At 36.8% G+C, this 21,885-nt stretch overlaps 4 protein-coding genes across 5 annotated transcripts; 3 read left to right on the forward strand and 1 right to left on the reverse strand.

Annotated features, from left to right (window-relative positions):
* Window positions 1–88: 88 nt before the first annotated feature.
* On the forward strand, window positions 89–11,953 carry LOC113668873 (uncharacterized). Of its 2 annotated transcripts, none has more exons than XM_027184827.2 (14): window positions 89–401; window positions 1,584–2,519; window positions 2,972–3,694; window positions 4,320–4,392; window positions 4,690–4,891; window positions 5,333–5,408; window positions 5,557–5,652; window positions 6,165–6,308; window positions 7,059–7,312; window positions 8,006–8,147; window positions 8,900–9,248; window positions 9,713–9,808; window positions 10,311–10,382; window positions 11,039–11,953. In XM_027184827.2, the coding sequence occupies exons 1-14, from the start codon at window positions 225–227 to the stop codon at window positions 11,044–11,046; spliced, it is 3,348 nt and encodes a 1,115-aa protein (XP_027040628.2). In that variant the 5' UTR covers window positions 89–224; the 3' UTR covers window positions 11,047–11,953. The 2 variants fall into 2 exon arrangements, with proteins under 2 accessions (XP_027040628.2, XP_027040627.2); XM_027184826.2 differs by having other exon boundaries at window positions 10,311–10,378.
* Window positions 11,954–12,414: 461 nt separating this feature from the next.
* On the reverse strand, window positions 12,415–16,924 carry LOC113668874 (proteasome subunit beta type-5). Its single transcript, XM_027184830.2, has 7 exons — window positions 16,763–16,924; window positions 15,261–15,405; window positions 14,491–14,602; window positions 13,767–13,866; window positions 13,575–13,604; window positions 12,970–13,174; window positions 12,415–12,587 (listed from the first exon to the last, which is right to left on the reverse strand). The coding sequence occupies exons 1-7, from the start codon at window positions 16,916–16,918 to the stop codon at window positions 12,496–12,498; spliced, it is 840 nt and encodes a 279-aa protein (XP_027040631.2). The 5' UTR covers window positions 16,919–16,924; the 3' UTR covers window positions 12,415–12,495.
* A 312-nt stretch (window positions 16,925–17,236) lies between these two features.
* Window positions 17,237–18,253, forward strand: LOC113668891 (uncharacterized). The gene has a single exon (XM_027184865.2). The coding sequence runs from the start codon at window positions 17,237–17,239 to the stop codon at window positions 18,020–18,022; it is 786 nt and encodes a 261-aa protein (XP_027040666.1). The 3' UTR covers window positions 18,023–18,253.
* LOC113668868 (adenine phosphoribosyltransferase) lies at window positions 17,578–21,868 on the forward strand. The gene is made up of 5 exons (XM_027184820.2): window positions 17,578–18,881; window positions 19,442–19,545; window positions 20,121–20,254; window positions 20,628–20,706; window positions 21,409–21,868. The coding sequence occupies exons 1-5, from the start codon at window positions 18,778–18,780 to the stop codon at window positions 21,543–21,545; spliced, it is 558 nt and encodes a 185-aa protein (XP_027040621.1). The 5' UTR covers window positions 17,578–18,777; the 3' UTR covers window positions 21,546–21,868.
* Window positions 21,869–21,885: the final 17 nt, after the last annotated feature.

Raw genomic sequence — 21,885 nt, forward strand, 5'->3', positions numbered from 1 at the left:
ATTTTGAAAAATAAATAGTTTTATGAATGGTAATTTGAGGCAAATTAATAAGTTAATATTGGCGCGAAGTGCGGTTACTAAGCGACCGCAGAGTTTCTAAACAGATGCAAAAGTCGCTTGATCAACGTTCCGTGACTGTGTGGTGCTATAGTTACTGATTTGAAAAGGTAATTCTGCTACTAGTTGTACACAGAGCTTTGAAACCAAGATGTCCGCTGTCTTAGATGAGTTTTTTGTTCGATATGGAAAGCTCCACCGGGCAATCACTAACAGGACAGTCGAATGTAACGGGTATCATTGATTCTGGAATTTCTGTGAACTTGCTTCTGCTCGGCGAAAATTTGGTGGAAAAGGCTTTTGAAGAAGCCTTAGAAGTGGTTCGTGAATACAACTATAGCGAGGTAAGTTTCAATGGTGCAGGTAACTTTGTTTGTATTTTGTGGTCACTGAAGTTCATAAGAATGGAAAAGTGAAGTGAAGTCGTAAAGTTGTCATATCAACAGAAGCGACCATCGGAATCCAAGTGTTTAGTAAACAGAGTATGTTTGCCAAAGGGAATATATATACTTTAAGTTTTAAAAGTTCAAATGGCTAGTTAGGAAACCAGACAAACTACGGATACTGTGAATGAAAAAGTGATCATTAACTTTTTTCAGCCCCTATGAATTAACGGCTTAAACTGAGTTTTAGGACAAAAAATTGAGAGGGAACATCAGATGTGTAATCTAATCTTCTCCTCATTTGTGTTTGTGATATTCTGCATATTAGCTAATTAAGCCTGTACCAAGCACATCAAAAGCTTTATTTTACCACTTTTTTGTGTTACATTGCTACAAATCATTATTTAAATGCTGTTGTTATTTGTGACTTTAGTTTTGTATTAACTTTAGCCAATTTCAGGCAAATTATTTAATTTGAGTTGTAAAAAGGTCTATGCGGACAATTGATATTGTCACGGCCATGTTAAATCACAGTGAAGTGGGTTTACATGCGTGAAAGAGTGGAGGGTGGGGGAGGGGGGTGGGTTGAAGAGGGGAAATTTTCAGCTGTAGTTGTAGTTGTAGTTGTTAGAAATCTAAGCCCTGGAGCATAGGATAAATTAGAGATCCAGGACCTAAACACTTTTTCTTTTTTTCTGTGAGGAAAAATATGCCCTTAAAATTGTTTCCAAACTGTGGAGTTTGCTTCTGTCTTGAAGGGAGGTAACACATTGTTAGAGTCTCTCCTAGATGTTAAGATCCTTCAATCTGTGAAAATGATCCAGAATTTGATTTAATAAGGTTTGCTCCACCTTGCTCTATGATTGGTCAAGAAAACTTGTACCACCTTCTCTACCAGTCAGCTGCAAAACTAAAACCAATCATGGCTTGAGCACTTTCTTTTCCTTTTTTTTTACCTTGAGTTCTCTGTCTGACTTCCTTTGATATTTGCTGTATTGATTACATGTACTGTATACTTTAGTTTTTGTTTTGCCTCACTCAGTCAATAAGTGCTTTCATCTCTAAAGTACTGATTAAGATGTTTATGAATGGGTATGACTCAGTTGACAGTCCTTTTTCATCAGATGTCTTATTTGCTTTCAGGTTTTATCAAATACCAGTAAACAACTCAGAGACAGTGAAGTAAATAAATCAATTAATGAGCCTGGATTGAATATGGACAACTTTAACATTGCACAGACAGAAGAACAGAGAAATGAAGCTACTGATGATGAGTTTGATGTAGTTGATGCTGCACAAATTTCAAACTTTCCTGCAAGCAACATAAAGATAAGTGAGAGCCCTTTGACAGGAATGCAGGATCAGTCTAAGGATAAAAATATTAAGGGATCAGACTCCATCATTCCTCAAATAGAGGTTGACACTGTAACTACACTAAGTGGTTCAAGTGCTGAAGAGGGCAATGGCAAGGAAGAGAAAAAGAGGAAGAAATTAAGAAAGAAAAAACAAACAGGATCAGGAGGATCAGAGCAAGATGATGATGACAAAGATGAGCTGAAAGATCAAATTGATAAACTGAAAAAAGAAAATGAGAACATGAAAAAGGACATTGAAAGTTTGTCAAAGGAAAAATTGTCTTTAGAGGAGAGACTGGGGGAGGAAAGTAGCAAGAGGGCAAATGAAAATGAGGAGCTGAAAAATGAGCTAGATAAATTAAGGAGAGAGAATGAAAGAATGAAATGGGAAAAAGAAAGTTTGTCAAAGGAAAAATCATCATTGGAGGACAAACTTGGAGAGGAAGATAGCAAGAGAGCGGATGAAAAAGATGAGATGAAGGTTGAATTTGAGAAACTAACGAGAGAACATGAAAACATTTCACAGCAAATTGAAAGTTTGTCAAAGGAAAAATCATCTTTGGAGGCAGAACTCAATGAGGAAAGGAGGAAGGAAGAGGATAAAGACAAAGTTATCAAGGAACTTGAAATTAAATTAGACAGCTTAAAAAAAGAGAATGAAAACCTGACAGAGAAAAACTTGTCCTTGGAGAAAGGCATAGAGGAGAAAAAGGATAAAGTAAAGGTAAATTTAATTAAAGCTGATCTAGAGGTCTGTTGATTATCTAAAATATACACAGCCCAATTAAAGTAGACTTTGTCACAATAACAGGTCTACTATATTATTTTAAACAATCAACAAAATAAACTCTGTCACAAGAAAATACCTCAACCAGCCCAGGTCTCAATCTCTTTTTTGATAAGTGGCTGCTGATGGTGTGATATAGGCTGCTGTGTTGTAAAGCAAAACTTGAACATGATAGCCCACTGACAAACACTGAACAGCTGGTAGTAAGAGGTCTTGCTTTTACTAAAACTTCTTTAAAACCCTCAAATATTAAACTTTTTGAGGCAGTGGCAGGAAATAACAGATACAGATGAATTAGGAATTGGAGCTTTCACTTTAAAATAGTTTAATTGAACCTCAAATTTGATTTTAAAAAACATTTGCATTTAAATTATCTTTTATTCTTTAAGGCACTTACAGATCAACTAGAACAAGAAAAAGAAGTCCATGAACAAGCTATTACAAACCAGACACCTGAAAAAGATCAGCTTGTTACTCAACTAAAAGAAGAAATTTCCAAACTTCAAGTCCGAATTACAGAACTAGAAAATGGCCTAGAAAATGCTCAAAAAGAAAAGGAAGAAACAATTTCTTCATCAAAAGAGAAAGTTAAACAACTTGAAGCTGAGAACAGAAGTAAGGAACAGCAGCTAGAGGATGCCAAGGAGGATGTGAACAGGTCAATGACTTCTTTGCGTGATCAAGAAGAGATGGCTAGTGGCCTGAAAGAAGAGAATGAATTGCTTAAGAGTCGAGTTTCTTCGCTGGAAGAAGAAATTAAAAAAAGCAAGGAAGAACTAGAAAAAGCGCAGGAAAAAGAACGAAAAGTTCTTCTGCAAGAAAAATCCAAACTTCAGAAGGAACTGAACAATGCTAAAACTCACAGTAGTCATCTAGAGAATACTGTTCAGAAGCTCAAGAATGAGAAGACTGAGTTGCAAGAGAAGAATGGAAAACTGGAAGAGGAGCAGAGATCATTAGCTGATCAGAAAATTACGAAAGAATCTCAGAGAAAACTGCAGGAAAGGATCCATGAGCTGGAGGATAAGGTGATCAAAGTCAATGAAAATAAAAAAAAGGTCAAAGCAGATTACGACGAGGCTGTGAAAGCTTTGGAAGCTGTAGACAAAGTGGTAAGTTGTAAAAGTTGTAGAACCTTATTGTAAGTATTAACTCTTCACACCTGAACATCAGTTAATATATGCAAGTTGTCTATACTGCTGTCTAAGTATACAGCTATGAAGAGGTTGAAATAGCTTTGGAAGTTGTAAACAAAGTGGTAAGTTGCAAAAGTTTTAGAACCTTATTGTAAGTATTAACCCTTTACACCCTAACATTAGTATATATTTGCAAGTTGTCTATACTGCTGTCTAAGTACATGGCTATGAAGAGGTTGTAAAAGCTGTAGACAAAGTGGTAGGGTACAAAAAATATTGTAGAATTCTGAACCATCTTATAAGGAACCAACTCTAATTACACCTAACACCAGTATGCTAGTACTCTATACTGCTGTCTATACATTTTCTTTGGTATTTACAAAGAGAATTTGGCTAACAAACAAGAGGCTCTTACAACCTTAATTTTTGATTCAGGGGCCTTAAAATGGTAGGTGCATATTTGTGGTGGGCACTATTTTGAGGTTGGGGGCTAAATTGAGTAACTATTGTCACTTAGAGTAATTCAAGTGTTGTGTGAATCAATCTGTCAAGAATAAATGTGTTGTGCATTTGTAACACTACTTTTATATTTTTGCCACAGTATCGTGTCAGAGAGGATACTCTAGAGAAATACAAAGCCGACTATGAAGATGCCATGGACTTGATTAAAAAAAGTAAGCTCATACTGTAGCAGTAAATAAATATTATTTAGTACAAATATTTTATCAAATATGATATTTTTGACCAGAGAATGGTATTCAATTAATATTAATTTTTAATATGAAGTAATCTACATACAATCATGCTTGCTGTAACCCACTTATAAAAGCACATAATAGGTATATGTGACTGGTGTGGATAAATTTACAAGTTGATGTGGAAATTTAGTATAATTGTATTATGTGTTCAGAGCTTTCATAATCTAAAAGATCACAAAGTTAATGGTTCAATCAATGGTATCCCAATTACAGAGGAAAAAGAGAATGCTAAGCTGGAGAGTGATCTTTCAAAAAATAAAGAGAAGCTTACAAGAGCTCTGGAATACAGAGCAGATCGAGAAGAACTCAAAGATCAAATTAGGAGAAGTAAACAGGCAATCGAGTCACAGAAAGAGGAAGTAGAGCAGGCCAGGAAAGACTTAGATGAGGAAAGACACACATTGAGGATGGCACAGTGAGTGGGGCACAAGTCTGCATTGTCTCACAGTTGATCAAGATAATTTCTTTACTTTGTTTCTACGCTTTAGAGCACACTGGCTTTTTCTTCCCCCCTCCCCCTCAGGAATTTGAACTTTTGAAGGTTGGTTCATTGAAATTCCTGACCCATGGAGCCAAAATTGTGCTCAAATGCCCCACCCAAGTACTGGTTTCATCCTCAATTTTTTCTGTTTTTGTGAAAGGCAAATTATTAGCCCCTGTGACTCTCTTGTAGACCCTTCCTTCTGAGCCATCTGCCCACAATGACAGTTAAATGCTTGTGAGTTGCCCAGGAGGATGTTGAAGCTTCGAATTGAATGGTGTGAATCTACAAACTGAGTGAATTCAAAGCATATATATATTAATAAGAAAAGGTGTTGCATGATCATGCAATTTTTTATTCTTTTTGTTAAATCAGGGCCAGAGCTCAGGAGAAGGGAAGAAAAATTCAAATTTTAAATCTGGAGCTTACTGAAGTCAAGGACACCTTGCAGGTTTGTTTCTTTGGTATATTCCTATTTAGATGACTGTGTCAATATGAATAAATTTGTATCATGCTTTTTAGATGAGTGATTATTTTCTTAAAATGTTTCCCTTTTTATTTTCCATCCACATTACTCATGATGTTTGTGTCAATTTTAGATTGCCAGGAATGTTATTGATGAAAAAGAAAAGAACATGAGAAGTTTAAGGGAAAGTTTGGAAACTGAGAAAGAATTAAGGGTCAAGCTGGAAAAGGTAGGTCTGAGGCTGACAACGAATTTATTTTTAAGTTGTAACAATGATCAGTCAATTTTAGCATTGAAAGAATAAAGCATCAGACCTTAGAGGACCTTTCATTTATTAGAGGGGAGAAGGCTGGTGCAAAATGGGTGAAGGGTCAATTATATTTTATACAACCAAAAAGGGGAGGGTCATGGAATTATTCCATGACTTGAAAAACATTTTTCTCTATTTTGTTACCATGCTAAAAATTAACCATCTTTCTTATTCTATTTATCTAAATATTGTTTAATAAAATAGATACTTATATATGTGTATAAGTATGTATATACATACATATGTTTCTTATTGGGCTTTTTATAAATCCAGCTGTTGTGTAATTCACATGCAGCTGTATGCAGGTATTGTAAAATATGACTAGAAAATATGCTGATTCTTGTAAGAGATCATAAGTAAAGAAATTCTTTTTTGTGAACATAAGAAACGTAATAAATATCAGTAAATTTATAATTTTTCATTTTCAACAGGAACTAGACATCAAGTCACATATTGAGAAGAAACTGAAATTTACAGAGGAGGAGAAACATAGAGTTGAATGTCGGCTGAAAAACACTGAACTGGAGTTAAAGGAAACTGAGACAAGTCTGGAACACTCAAATAGCAAGAGAAAAGTAAGTTAAAAGTTAAGAGAGTGTATTGAGTACCAAAATTGAAAACAGCCCTACCTCACTCAACCCCCCTCTCTCTCCCCTCCCCCCCCTCCAAAAAAAAAAAAATGGAAGAACAAAGTGTTATGCAGCAGCCTCACAAAGTGCACTGCCAAAAGGCCGTGATGATCCTGTTCCTTCCATTTCAGCCTTTTGCCGGCAGAGGCTACCCTATTAACGGTGTGGCATGGGTACAGTATTCTATACAGTTTACGAACCAGAGACATTTCATATTTTGCGGGAACAAAAATATTCAGATTCAAATGATAGCAATTTCTGCAAGGAATTTAATTTTTGCGATATTCTGTTTAAGGAGTCGGACATTTAAAAGAAAAGAAGCGTAATATTTTTACAATTATAAATTGTCTAATTATTCAGAGTGGGCCTTAACATGGCATGTGATGTATAGATAGATATTACGAGTGAGTCGGAGTGTAAAGACAATGAAGAGACACTTGATTTGCCCGCTGAGCTTTTTCTTAATTGGGCTGCAGGTCGTACATTCTTTAAGCGTATAATGTTTTGTATTCCCTCTTTTTTGCTGGAACTTATTGTGCGGATCGAAGTGTCTCTGAAATCTGCAAAAATTGGGAGCCGCAAATTGTTTTTGCTATCCGGTATTCATTTACAAGGATTTCTCAGCTTCATCTTGCTGTTTAATTCCATCTGCACAAAAATCCTGACAATCTCTTCGTCTGAATCTCTACCTTGCAGGAACTGGACCAGAACATAGAGAACTTACAAAATGACAAAAAGCAACTCAACAGTCAACTTGAAGGAAAATCAGCTGAAATATCAACCTTGACTGGACGCATCAAAGAGCAAGAAAAAAACTTAGGTGAAAAGTTGATGGAAATAGTACGGCTTCAAAGTGTAGTTGATGACCTTAAAGACCAGCTTGAGGACGTGTTGATATCTTATCAGAATGACCGTGACTGGTGGAAGCACAGAGCTGACAAAGTGTTGGGGTAAGTGTGAAGGCATTATTTTGTATCGCAAATTATCTAAAATAAAACCTGCTAGTAAAAATTAATTCGACCATAATCTTTGAGAAAGATTTTCAGAAGCAATCTGCCTACCTTAGCCGTTAGCCTGATTCACTGACCCATTTTCGCTGTGAAGATTACATTTCAATTTGAATAGCGCAACAGCACCTTCTGTCTTAACAAAAAATAGTTATTTGAGTCATGGACGCCTTTTTCGTGGCTCCCAATCATTCCAAGAGAAAAAAAAAAACTAGAAAAAAAGGGAGCGAGACTGATTAGGAATTGGTTAGCGGCCAAGTTTCGAGGCAATATTCAAAATGGTGGCATTCTTATTCTCAATTTTACCACATTTCAAGACAATTTCAGAACGATAAGTATCCTTGAGGTAGGAATTTAAAACCCGTATTATAATATCTTATATAATTTTTTAACACGTAGACAATACGTAAATGCTTTTGGGACAGACTAGTTTTGGATCGATGTCAGTGGGTGAGCAACTGCGCACGTACTCTTCCCCTACCCCAACAGCAGTCAACTGATAACAAGTTTGGTTCGATGTTGTATTAAGATTTACTGAAGTAATGGCTGAATTTGAAAAAAGGAAAGATCCTCGACCCTTCACTGTGATATGTAAGTGTATCAGGGGTGATTTTACAAAAACACCTTTCCTTGCAGGAAGAGACCTAAAAGCGCCCCACCCAAGAGGAGGCCAGGCAGTGAATTTCAAAGTGGTGGATCAAGTTTAGTACGTAGACGCCTTGCGCACAAAATGGGTCCACCGTGTTTGAACCAAAGTTACATTAATAGCTCGCATAAGGTAGACATACATCAATGTTACTCAGACTTATCTCAGTTTGGTGAGCCATAGCTTGTAAATTGTACTCAAACGCTTTCAGATTGAGGGTCCTGAAAATCAACTCAAAATAATCAAAACAGCCAATCGGAGCAAATGTAATAATTTCACCAAGATTCCGTAAGAGCTCAAAAAAAATATTTGTAGTCTGCCCATGGCACGGTGTAACGCAAGTGGCCAATTAGCGATTGGGGTTAGTTTTGCTTTCTGTTTGTAGTAGAAGGTATCGTTTTAGATTGCAACTTTTCTAGACTAAACAGAGAGTGAAATAAAACAAAACCAGAGCGATCGCGCATTTCTTTCCACGCTTATTTGAAAATCGGGTATATTTAGTCGGTCTGCTTGATTTTATTTTGGTTTCCTTGTGATCTTTCCTTGTGATCTTTCCTTGTGATCTTTTCCTGTCATTTTATTTCCGACGTGGTTAGTTTGAATTTGGTTTTGCTACAATTAATAACCCTTTCACTCCCAAGATCTCATTAGTAATTCTCCTTACTGTCTGCCGTACAGTTCTTATAATGTTAGTTCTGAGAATTTGATATTGAATCAACTAATAATCCTCTAACTGATATTTTTCTGTATTCTCATCACTTGCCTGTTTGATATTGTATTGATTTACTAAGAAGAAATTCTGTCTTGGTCGCTTAAGGGAGTTAAAAGGTTAAGGAACGCTTCATCACAAACTTCGAGTTAAATAGTTAATTTTGTGACGATAGATTGGACGGATGAGACCTGTACCTGCAGGAGAAGAACAAACACCTCAAGTCACAAACGGTGATCTTGCTGATGGCGGGCCAGGACATCATTCAGCACCGGAGACCACCCCTAGACCTCCAAGTGCTTCTCCTTCAGACAGGCCGAGACCAAAACGTCCCATGTCGTCATATGGTGTAAGGTCACACACACCTCTCCTGACTTGGTCACGTGATACAGCGGGATACCACAGCGACCTGGGTGGTATTTCGGAGGGAACCGGTCTTAATGGTTACGATGCTGATGATGAAGTTTTCTCTTCGGGTAGTGTCCATAAAGGAGACAAAGTTATGATACAAAGTAGAGTAACTGGTAAGTAGTGTAAGAGTTATCATCACTATTTTCTGTCCCATGCCTCGTGAGGTTTCGCCGTTCGTTTTCACGGTTCTGCCACTTGATGCATTATAGCGCCCACAAAACCGCAAGCTACATGTGTTAAGACGTTAAGATTCAATAGTACATTACGATTAGGAGTTTAAGATTTTCATAGCAATGTTTTTGGCTGACAAAATGTCGATGGTTTCCTGAAGCGCTTAAGCTAATTATAAATTACGCGGATACAAGGGGCCTGAACAAGAATAAAAACACAATTTATCTTCATCAGATTTTACGAAAAACAGACCCATAACGTTTGACGGATAAACAGCTCTCCACTTGACTCTGATGATAGCTTCCGCTTAGGTTGTCGAAACGTCTGTCACTACTACAAGCAACTAGGACGACCCGAGTTTACGATCAACTATTTACTTATTTGTCGTCTCTCTCTTTCCTCAAAGGAGAAGAAAAGATGAACTTGACAGGAATGGTGAAGTACGTCAGCAAATTTGATAGCGGTGGGAGTATATTTGTAGGACTCAAAATTGATCACCCAGGTAAAGAAGCAACCATGAGTAGGATGGCTCCCAGGCTCTCTCTTCTACCTTGGAGAACGAGGCTGGGTTAAATGGCCGCAACCAATAGATTAATACTATTAAGGATGTTGAAACTTTCAATATTTCTGTTTCTGGAGGCTGACAGCTCATGAACTTCAAATCTGCCATTCAGTTTTGAGGACCCCCTTGAAATTCTAGTCTGTAATCTTGTCCGTTCTTCCCATCCACTAGACCTACATTTCATCTGTCCACCCCATTCTTCTTTAAGAGAGGCCGCTTTTGAAAATGAAACAGAACGCAAGATCTGAGGTTATTTCAGCTGGCCTAAGAGGTTTATGAGCAGAACATCATTGCCAGTTTTGTCGAGATTCAATTGGTCACATGGTAGTCGCATGGATTGATGGAGTAGAAAACTAATGCCTCCATGTTTTTTTGTTCTCTTACAAAATATTATTCGAGCTTTGCTTACTATTTCTCTAACCTTGTAACCTTTTATCTTCAGGAGCTTTTGGTGGTCAGGAATATAGCAGAGTGAAGCTGTCAGACATACATGCTGTTATGAATCCTCGTGTAGGTACTTTTAAGTTTTGTTTGTCCGTTTGTTTGCCATCGACGATTGATTTTGAACACCGTGACCAGCTACTCTTTTATCCGTACCACTAACTTGAACTGCGAAGAAATACGAGAAGGAGGCTATAATTCGTCAATAGTGAATGGATCAAAAAAGCTCAAGGAAATAGCATCAAGTTCGATTTAGCAGGATGTTCGAGTTTTAAAGATACATTCATCAATGGGCTATAATTAACTTATAGGGTATAATTTTCATGTGCTCTAAACACGACAACATGTTTTCTTTTCTAACACTTGGGTGTTTTGCACATGTATTTTGTATGCTAGATATGAAAATTAAACGCGCGCTTGACGCGCGTGTTATATACGATTTCAATGGGGTTAACCGATAGCCTTAAAACGGCCAAACCTTTAACCGTTAGGCGTATAAACTGTCAAATTTCAACCGTTAATTGTAAAAAAAGGTAACCGTTCAAAAAAATTCTGGTGACAACAATGGGATGATGTCAACCGTTAGTCATAAAATGGCCACAGTTTTAACTGCAAGCCGTAAAAGCCGTCACCCCATTGAGACCCTCGTAATGGCGCAATATACGTGTAAGCAATTCTGTATTAAAAAATTAGAACTCCTAGTTATATGAATATTTGTCCTTTTTGCAGACTCGTAACTTCTCTCGCATCAGACCTATGACATTTGACTAAATGCAATACCCACACTGACGGCCAGTCATGGAATGCTATTTTGCAATTGATGCATGAAGTCCCATTGCAAGAGCGCAAGTCGACCGAAGGAATCATCTGCCATTCAAAATAGTTAGTGTTAACCCTTCACACCTTAACGTCAGTATCCATATTCTCCCTACTCGTGTCTATACATTTCCTTAGAAACTGACAAGGAGAATTGGTTTAACAATCAAAGCTACTTAGTTTGGCGATCATTTCTTCAATTCTCATGATCGTAATGAATGATTCACCAGTATTATTGCAGAGAGAAATTATATGCTAGTCACTCGTAGAGTTTAAAGGATTTAAGAGGCATTTACTGCTCTTCTCTAATTTCACATTGACCTTCTTTACAGACGCTAAGCAAACAATTAGATTGATTTTTTAAATTTTTATGGGTGTGTTCATCAGTAGATCCCAATTATTTCTTATATAAGAATGTTCTAACTATTCATGCATTTGAATGTTTTCTCACAAAAAATATTTTTTTGGTAAATCAAATTTTATAAAATCGACAAATCATTTTAATATTTATTTTATTTTTTTTTTGGTATCTGATATTTTTACTGTGGTAGAGCTTTCAATTATGAAATGATCAACGATTTGAACGTTTTTTTCACCAACTATATATAGTGTAGTATTAAAACGAAAATAGTGTTTAATTTGTACGTGTATATAGTGCCGGATAATTTGATGAACTTATATAGCCGTGTGACAGTTGCAAATGTGTAAAGTATTTTTCTAGCTATTACAATTAGATACGCCTATAAATTTACATTTAATCTTTAACTTGATTTTATAATACCCTAGACGTCTTACTCAATTAAAAGATACTAAAAATGTTTTACGTCACTTTTGTGTACTGTTTACTCAATAATTTCCAAGGGTATGGTAAATTGAAGGTAATCGTGTGTAATGATCAATTATATTGTGTTTGTATATATCAAAACACAAACCCACTAAACGCCAATCTAAATTGATATTCAACTCCAAAGAGGCTCCAGTGACAATAATTCCTTCACGAGCTTGTGTTACGATAGAAAACAACTTGGCAATAGTAGTATTTACGTCAAGGAACTGTGACGAGTACTGAGGAGTAGCTTAAGATATACTGAGAATCCGTCCACGGTGTAGAAGCAGTAATCCTTATCGCTTAATGCTTAGTAACCGGTATACGCTCCGCTATTTTGCCTACTTTTTCTAGCCATGTCTTGCCAATGTCAATCATTCATTAACTGCGGAACAAAGGAAAGACTTATGTTTCTGACAGATGACATAACTCTAACAGAACACTGACATTAAGCAGAGTTTGATACTTTAAAGACAATGACACAAATTTTATTGACAATATCGTTCAGCACATGTAAAGTTATGGAGTGACATAAACTTGATTTCTATTTCTGCTTTTCTTCTTGAAATTGGTAATGAAGTTTGGCCACATCTGTTTGAGAAACCTTGATCCATCCATTCTGTCTCATATGATACACTGTTGAAAAAGGAGAAGAAAAAGACAATTTACATAATTTTCTAAAACCAAACAATGTAAAAAATTTGCTTCCAAAGATTCTTCAGAGCTTTGAGATAGACAAAACTGTTGTTTCTTTTGTTTATTTTTTGTTAATTTTTTTAAATTTATTTTTATTTGTGGGAAGAGTGCAATTCTGGTGCAGTTTCCTTAAAGATTTTGTTAGCAATGCTTTGATAGGCAACTGGTTTAAAAAATGGATTGTGGTAGGGAGAGTGATAACATGCCAAAAGTAATGGTGTTCAGAGTCAATGCTTAAATTCCCAGGTTGGTGCATTTTGTATGAGGAACTTTCAAGCAGTATTTTATTTTCAAATCAGTACATCCTCTTCTGTATACTCACAGTTCACCACTCCCCCACTGTATGCATCTCTGTGAGTGGCATGGTAAATAGCTCTCTGACCCAGGTCATAAGCTTCTTCAACACTCAAAGCATACTTATAGCCGCTGTCCAACACACCATAAGCATAGGTGGAACCAGAGCCAACAGAGAACATGTCATTGGACAGGCGAGTGCCATCACTATCAACATAGTACAGACCTGGCCCCTAAGATAATGAAGTAAAATGTTTATTTGTTTTTTTTTTCCAGTGAGCATTGTAATTAATCTTGCAATCTGCTTAGTTCTTCAAATGGACTAGATTTCCTATTGCTGTCTAGTCACAGCAAAACTTTCATAAGTCTTTGTCCATGCCTCAAAAAAAAATTGACACAGTTTCCTGTACGCAAATTTATGTTTAAGAGGATGAAATTATCTACTTCACGGAGTCATAGAGCCCTGACTAGCATAGCAGTGGTGAATCTTATAGTAAAGTTGCTATGGTTTACAAAATTCACAAAGCACAATGATTCAGAGAAATTGAGGGACAGAAATAACAGAGGAACCACAGAAAATAGTGTACACCACTAACAAAAAAAAAAACAATAAAAAAAATTCAATCAACTCACTCTTTTATCCCAGCCACATATCATGGTTCCCTGCAAAATAAAGATTTCATCAGAAAATGATACAGTTATGGAACTGAACCATGTTCAAACTTTAAAAAAATTCTAGAAAGGCATCTAAAACATCAATGGTTAAAATAACTAATTTACAAGACCAGTAACTCAGCTGACCATTGCAAGCTGGCTAACACTCACCATAGAGAGCCCCATGCCTTTGTAGTTATACACCATGTTGGCAAGAAGTTTAGATGCAGCAGCCACTGAGATTCTCTCTTTATTGCGCAACTCATAAATCCTGCATGGTTTGTATGAATTAAAAAAAAAAAATATCTCTATGTTTCCAGATAAAATCGTTTGCTCAAAATTCAATCCCATGCCACTTTGACAATAAAATTATTCCCATGTGTTTTCAACCTTCTTCAAAGTAATTTGTTAAATCAGTGCACTGAGAGTCTCTTTTTGATTAAATTTCAAGTTTGAAAAAGGAGGTTTGGAGGCTTTAAGTATTTCAACATAAATGTGCCTTTCCTAAGACTATTTGATCAAGGCTATTTAATTTACATGGAATAATGAGATTCCTGGCTATTCAAGAAAATAAGAAATACTACCCAAAACATATGGTATATGCTAGAGTTATCACCTGCTGTTTGACTAATAGAAACTCAATTTAACTTCCACAATCTGATTGTAAATTCTCCCCTCTAGCTGCTACATATTTCCTTATAAATTAGTTACAAGAATTTGGTGTTAGATCAAGTTATCACATTCTACCTGATATGTTAAAGCATTTTCATTACCGGTTTTCTGGATAGTGTTTGGATATTAAAGAGAAAAGTTACATGTTAATTACTTTTGGGAGTTAAAAGGTTAACTATTTAAAGAAGTCTTAACAAACCCAATTTGGAACAAGCTTTATTACCTGCATTGTTTGGCAAGAAGTCTCTCCCAGAAAGAGCAGTCAGCAGCTCCCCCAGCCATTGTCCCAAGAAGATATGGGTTGATTTCAATCACTTTTTTCACTGTCTGTGAGGCTACACAACAGTACAAGTAATCAGTTTATCAAGAATGTCGTAAATTCAATCATAAGGATTATTGAGAACCAAATACCTGTTATGATATCTATAGGTGGTAATTGAGAATCAGTGAAGTTAATCGCATGGGACCAAGTAAAGCTTAAGATTAATATCACATGTGTTTTCAGGAGTTGCAGAAACGAGGGGAATTTCTGCTACTACTAAAAACACAAGTGATAGTAGTCCTTAATTTAACAGGGAAACAAGCAATTACTTGTTTTATGAAGAAGGTCAAAAATGCTTGCCATTATACACTCAAAGAAAGCCATTTCAGTGTTCAGTTGGCATCAATGAACTGTAAAATGCATGAATCAGCAGACTGAAATGTTATTTTCATACAACAATACTAAAGCAATGAAATCAGCCCTACTATAAAAACAAACACCATCAACAAAATAACAATATGTTTAGACAAAGTTAAGCCTTTTTAGATGTTTCCTAAATTTTGGTGATTGTCTAGGCAATTACCAAAATCAAAGAAAGTTCCTCTCTGTCTCAGCCAAAGAGCTTAGGTAATTTTGCCATCTATTTTATAACTCTTATAATGACACTTTACAATGACTGGCCATGACACCCACTCAAGAGAGAGTCTTCAACTTGTGGAAAACCAACTTACCAATGTAAGATCCAGCCGTTGCTCTTGAATCAACGGCTACAATGACACCATGTTGGAATTTGAAGGCCAAAGTAGTTGTTCCATGGTCAAAATGGATCTTAACATCACTTTCTCCATTAGCAAAAGGTCTTAAAAACTCTATGAGCTAAAAATCACAAGTAAAGACAGTTACATGTCAGACTGGTTTGACAGTTGCATCTCTTTCAATTTTTTGTTCAGGAGATAGATTAAAGTTTGTTTTTATTGTTGCGTACTTTATTGAAACGTAAGAATAGGTCCAATTTTTTCAACACTGCTGTTATCTTGTCTGGATAGTATGTATGAATGATTTTTCATTTCTTACTACACATTTCACACAGCAGAATCATCTTTGAAGTCATCAGAACTTGTCTACCATACTCTGCAGCCTGGGCTGCAATGAACCATATTTACCTATTGCAGAGATGCCAACCTGTGGAGATCTCAAATCTAGAGATTTTTCTTTGGACCAGCACATCCCCCCCTATGTGACTCCCCTCCAGAAAATTCTTTTTCAATCTGGACCACATACCCCCCCCCCCCCCTCCCCCTAGCAATTCTGCAGGAAAAACGTGGATCTATCTGTCAGGGACTTCAATTAGTTGAATATTTATCCAATCAGACTCTTGCTTATATAGGTGTAACAAAGAAAAAACTCTGTTCTTTTTGTTTGCAACAACAACCGCACAATCGTGCATCACACTAGAAAATGATGCCAGAAACCATAATAAAAGCATAAGAAGCCAGATGATTTTGGAATTTTGGAACTTATGGAGCTTAAATCCTAGTTTTTTGTGGGCAACTGATCCAAACTTCCTTTTATACAGGATTTTTGGTTACCCATACAGGAGAGCAGAAGATTGGCTCTGTATCCGGGAGAGTTGGCATATATGCTACTGCATTTTCAAGAAAAGAAAGACTTTACAAAAGCTGTATCTTTCATAACAAAATTGGATGTATATTAAGAGTTTTGCCGGTTAATCAGGTTCTAAATGACTCAGTCACTATCCACAACAGAGTTAACTGACTGAACTTAAAAATCCTACCCCGACAAAATGAAATGCCATTTCAGTAAGATGCAGTTGCAATTGACGTTGAACTGACTTATACGCTGCTTTTAGAAGCTAAATACTTATCAAACGCTATAAAAACTATAACCACAGCCATGTTTTATAAATTAATGTGACAAATTCCTCGAAACTGCTCTTTAACTTGCAAACAATTCGATTTTTATCACGTCCCTCCGGCACGTGGACTTATGTCAGAAAAAAGCCTCTTTTAATTACGGACGACTTGAAGTAGGTATACACATAAATCACGGAGGAAATACCAAACCTCCGAGTGTAATAATAATTTATCACTCTAGGAGCAAAAAAATTCGTTATCCCCCAAAATAAGTATTTTCATGGACCACCCGACATTGTCTGAAGTAGATGACGAAGCATTTTCAAGATTTGCCAAGAAGTAAAAAATTATGGACTTACATCGGTTCCAGGAGGAACTGCAAATCGGCATTCATTCAAAAAATTTGCTGATAGATCCCTGGTTAATTCTTCATCTCTTGATGCTCCCCTCCTTTGTCCAAAAATATCATTCAAAGACAGATTTTTGTAGCTTTGAGCTGCTGCTTGTACCGCCATTTTGATCTACCCGATATGCTTTGCAGCCCCTATTCCAGGTAACATTAATACCCGGTAGGGGGTGGTGTTCGTATATGTTTGTGCTCCGTTTTAAATAGGGAATGTAAAATGAACGACAAAAAAAAAAAAAACAACAACCAAATTCATATGAAACACCACAAATGATCCATTTTAATTGCGAAAAATTTTCATAGAGTCGACATTAAATGAGAGTGTCTCAGTTAAAACGCTATATCTTCATCTTCCCTTCCCGCCCCCCGTCGATAAGAGGGAAATAAAAGAAAGAGAAATGTTTTATGTGACATCACTTGAAACTACATGAGTGCGGTGGGAATCATCATGGGGGACGGCAACAGTACCTTATGGCCGTTCAAAACTGTTTTCATAACAGGAGCCAATCGGGGAATCGGATTAGCACTCGTCAAGCGATTTTTAAGCCTTTGCCATCCTCCAGAATATGTCTTTGCCACTTATCGAACATTAGAGACAGCCTCAGAGCTGAAATCGCTCAGCGAAGTGAACACGAATCTTCACATGTTAGAATTGGACGTCAACAACATCGAGAGCTTCGATAAAGTTGTTTCAGAAGTGGATAGTAAATTAGAGAATCGCGGTTTAGATTTGTTGATAAACAACGCAGGAATTATGGACAGGAGTAAGTTGGATGCTGTTACCGCTGAGGGCATGATTCAAGTTTATAAAACCAACGTCGTTGCTCCGTTGATGTTGACCAAAGCGTTCTTGCCTCTTCTTCGCCGTTCTGTATCTCAAAGAAACAAGGACGATTCTTCTAAGACTTTCATTGTCAATATGTCATCTGGAGCTGGCTCCATAACAAATAACACGTGGAGTACGATGTACCCATATCGACCGAGCAAAGCGGCATTGAACATGATTACGAAATCTTTAAGCGTCGACCTAGCTGACGAGGGGATCATGGCAGTTGCGTTACATCCAGGATGGGTTCAAACGGACATGGGAGGATCAAATGCTTCGCTAACGATTAAGGAATCGGTTGATGGGCTGATTACAGTCATCGGCTCTTTAGACGAGTCAAAGAATGGAGGATTCCTGGATTATACTGGCAAGACATTACCTTGGTAGAGCGATTCAGACAGGGCAGCCCTGCTGGCAATGAGTGTTGGTTAAACTAATAGAGACAGGAGAGCCTTATGGCGTCTTTAGGAGATGATGTATTTACCAGCCGAACCGACAAAGATACTTTCTTCTGGAACTCTAGGCGATAGCTGGATGATGAGAGGCTTCAATGATAGGCTTTGAGCCCTACTTTTATGTGAATTTAATCGCTCAATAAAATGATGGTCTCTCGATTTATATGAATCTCAACAGTTTGTCCTTCCATCCCTTCACACAGGATGGAAAAAGGGAGGGGTGGCTCTTTCGGGCATCACTTGAGGAATTTGTATGATCGTTAAAATGCTCTGTTTTTCTCTTAGTGATTGTGTATTAAAAAACACGTAACTTGTGCAACCAGTCATGTGATAGACTATACCAATTGCGACAAAACCAAAACGTACTTAAATTTCCTGAGCTTCAAGTAGCTTGTTTGAAATTGTGAAACTCATCTATTTTCAGATTGGCTGTTGAAACTTCTTGGTAAATTCATTCACCAAAGTTTGATATTTATCAGTGGTTACTCGTGAGTGGTGCGCAATTGTGCGAGGTGGTTAGGAAAGTCTTCAGAGTGTATCTGTATTAATGCCAACTGAGGAATTATAACTTTATAACCTGTGTCAAAAATTTTCCAGCATTTCTGAAATTTGTCATGATCGGGGAGAACTGGAATCTAGTCGCCAGACTCCTTCGAGTGTTACCCGGTTTCACTTTAGCGTTCTGACATGGCAAGTTCGGGAAACTACAGCGATCAGGAAAAGGCTCTAGAGTACGTTAAATCACTCATCAGACCTTTCCCAGACTTTCCTATACCTGGAATCATTTTTAGGTAAGTTTGTTCCTAAATTAAGATATGCAAATTTGCTGGGAGAAGATCACTCATGCGGCAAACAGCACATGCCTAACCCATTTGGTGATTGAAGAGTGGTACTGTTCTTTTAAATGTTGTGACGGATATTTCCACGTTTTGTTTCGTTGATGTAGTATACCTCATGAGCTGAATTCTTTGCAGAATACGATGATTTAGCTACACAAACTTTAAATTGTCAGTCTCGAAACAAAATTTTAAACTTACTCTCGATTGTGTCCGACCCGTTCAAGACGGGCTTAACTTTGTTTAGTTAATGGCAGTAACATATACCACACATTTGACGTCATGCGATCTCGTGTGACGTGTAGATGGGGCTTTCCGCGCAGGAAAAAAAATCACGGAAACATTTCCGAATAACATCATACTATTTCCAAACAAAGCCGTAATCTCGAAGGTAGTCTATTGTTTTCATTGTCGTTTTTGTTATCCAATAATAGTGTGCATAATGAAGAATGGGAATGAACGGGAACCTAACGAAAATCACATTTAGTCTAATCCTGAATGTTTTTTCCCTTCAGGGACATCTGCCCTGTTTTATATGATTGCAATGCATTAAGGACAGTTACTGACATCTTGACTGAGCACATAAAGGCAAACTTTGCAGGCGTTGATGCTATTGTGGGTTCGTGCAAAATCTTCTTATGTTAGAACTAAGTGGAAGTTTTTCCAGTGCTCTAATTGCACAGTGTCAGGTATCAGGGGATGCATCACTTACAATATGGAAAGTTCAGACAAAAGACAATGGGTATTATGACGGTCAAGTGTCTTTCTGGCACACACTGAGAAAAGTAGCCTGTTAAGAGGACATTAGTATCTGGGATTGAAATTATATTCTGATATAAATCTCAGAGAATGATACAATGTTATTTATGTGTGATTTTATTTGTAATTTTGGTAATTTTGGCAATTTTAATTGTTTTGTTGGGAGGCCAACCTGAAACTCATCAAGCCTCATGGTCCCTCAGCAAAGCAAGTAAACATGGAATAAAAAATTTGTTATTTCCTTTTTTTTTTTTTTGCAATGATCTAAATTGTCTTTATAAAGTTCTGTTGTAATGCTCTTAATTCTGGTTTATAAGGAGATGAGAACAAAAGGGAACTTCCAAGCCAATATTTTTAGATTTTGTTATGCTCTTATAAACTTATCAGAGATATTTTCTGTTTATCTTTTTATGATTTTTGCGGCATATTTTGCAGGTCTTGATGCCAGAGGGTTTTTATTTGGGCCTATTTTGTCTCTGAATCTAAATTTGCCTTTTGTCCCAGTCCGTAAATCTGGGAAATTGCCTGGGCCAACAGTGAAGGTTTCTTCGACAAAAGAATATGGCAAAGTGAGAATTAAAAAAAAGAAATTTTAATGTGTGCTGTCAAAGGTTTTTGTAACCTATGTTGCTCATGACTGGTAGGACTAGTCTATGTGTCAGTAACACTAAGAAAAAAGAAAGGGAAAAGAAAAACAATGACATTTTTATTGTGAGTTGCTATTTCATCATAAGAGTTTGTAGGAGTCTTGCCGGGAACCAAACAAACTCACAAAGGCCTTAACAAAGATGTGTGTAGCAGAAGTCTGGAAAGCTAACCACCACACCACACTTCTTACACTAGTTGTAAAGTGATTATCACTTTCCTATGATTGAGAAATTGTCATCCAACCAAATTCATGCTAATATGAATATTTATTTAATAATCAGTTTTCATTTTTAGGATGTTCTTGAGATGCAAGTTGATGGCATCCAGAAAGGCCAAAAAGTTGTCATAGTTGATGACCTGCTTGCCACAGGGGGTAAGGAATGAATATTTCATAAAGAGTACATTTGGAGTAAGTGTTGTATCACCAACACAAAGTAATCCGATAAAACCCTTAGGTGTGGGCAAACAAAAGTGACCATGCGGTGATAGATCTAAGTTTTAATTCTGATTTTTTTGAGACTGGTAGATGAGTTTTTTCAGACCAACAGAATCATAGAGTTAACCCTTTAACTTCCATGAGTGACCAAGAGAGAATTTCTCTTGACATTGTCAGTGCAATATCAAGCACACAAGTGATGAGAATAACAAAAAATAGATATAAGGGCATTTTAGTTGATCCAATACCAAATTCTCCAAGCTAACATTGTATAAATTTTTATGGCAGATAGTAAGGAGAATTAATGGTTAGATCTCAGGAGTGAAAGGGTTAAGCATAGATTTCATTTGAGTGAAGAACCTTAACCAAAGTAAAACCACAACTGCCAATCAGAATGAAGGAAAATAGCACAAGGAGCCAATCAGAACTGAATTTGAAACAAGAAAACTGACCAAGTTGCAAATTAGTTTTAATTTTAAACCTAATTGTTTAAGAAAGTGGTGCAAGCCTTTTGGACCAATTACTGAGAAAAGTAAAGAAAAGCCAAAAGCAATCATGTTTGGTATTACTTTTGAATTGCTCTTGTAACTAAACAAGACAGTAAACAAATTGATATAAGAATTTTAAACATTGTTACAGGCACTCTACAAGCAGCTTGTCAACTGGTGAAAGATGCTGGTGGGGAAGTGTTAGAGTGTGTCTTGATCGTTGAACTGGAGGAACTGGATGGAAAAAGCAAGGTCCCTGCTCCTTGCTACTGTTTGTTGAAGTTCTAGAAAGCAATTATTGTGGAGAACAAGAGGTCATATAGATTGTTTATATTCAAACTAGAGAACAGGATACCGTTTTTAGAAAACGAATGATTGATATAACAGGTATTCCCCAGTAACCACAGTGCACTTTTTTCTTATGGTTTGGTATGTTTGGTAATCATGTCCAAGAAAGGAAGTGAAAGGAAATGAGTGGTGAATAGAAACGTTATTAGAGATGGGGAATTGGATTTATTTCTAAGTATTTCAACAACGTTTTGTAACAAACCGTCCAAACGATAGGAAGAGGGACGGTACATCGTTAAGGCAATAAAAGGGAAGGACACACTTAACGACTTTTCAAATG

The sequence above is a fragment of the Pocillopora damicornis genome, chromosome 3, assembly GCF_964200805.1.
Source record: "Pocillopora damicornis chromosome 3, jaPocDami1.2, whole genome shotgun sequence".
NCBI lineage: Eukaryota > Metazoa > Cnidaria > Anthozoa > Scleractinia > Pocilloporidae > Pocillopora > Pocillopora damicornis.

Coding starts and splice junctions, on each gene's coding strand:
- LOC113668873 (XM_027184826.2), top strand. CDS start 225: ATGAGTTTTTTGTTCGATATGGAAAGCTCCACCGGGCAATCACTAACA. Junction 4,393..4,689: donor CATGGACTTGATTAAAAAAA/GTAAGCTCATAC, acceptor TCCCAATTACAG/AGGAAAAAGAGAATGCTAAG. Junction 9,809..10,310: donor ACTCAAAATTGATCACCCAG/GTAAAGAAGCAA, acceptor TTTTATCTTCAG/GAGCTTTTGGTGGTCAGGAA.
- LOC113668874 (XM_027184830.2), bottom strand. CDS start 16,918: ATGGCGGTACAAGCAGCAGCTCAAAGCTACAAAAATCTGTCTTTGAAT. Junction 15,406..16,762: donor CAGTTCCTCCTGGAACCGAT/GTAAGTCCATAA, acceptor TGTGATTTTTAG/CTCATAGAGTTTTTAAGACC. Junction 13,605..13,766: donor AAGGCATGGGGCTCTCTATG/GTGAGTGTTAGC, acceptor TTTATTTTGCAG/GGAACCATGATATGTGGCTG.
- LOC113668891 (XM_027184865.2), top strand. CDS start 17,237: ATGAGTGCGGTGGGAATCATCATGGGGGACGGCAACAGTACCTTATGG.
- LOC113668868 (XM_027184820.2), top strand. CDS start 18,778: ATGGCAAGTTCGGGAAACTACAGCGATCAGGAAAAGGCTCTAGAGTAC. Junction 18,882..19,441: donor ATACCTGGAATCATTTTTAG/GTAAGTTTGTTC, acceptor TTTTCCCTTCAG/GGACATCTGCCCTGTTTTAT. Junction 20,707..21,408: donor TGACCTGCTTGCCACAGGGG/GTAAGGAATGAA, acceptor ACATTGTTACAG/GCACTCTACAAGCAGCTTGT.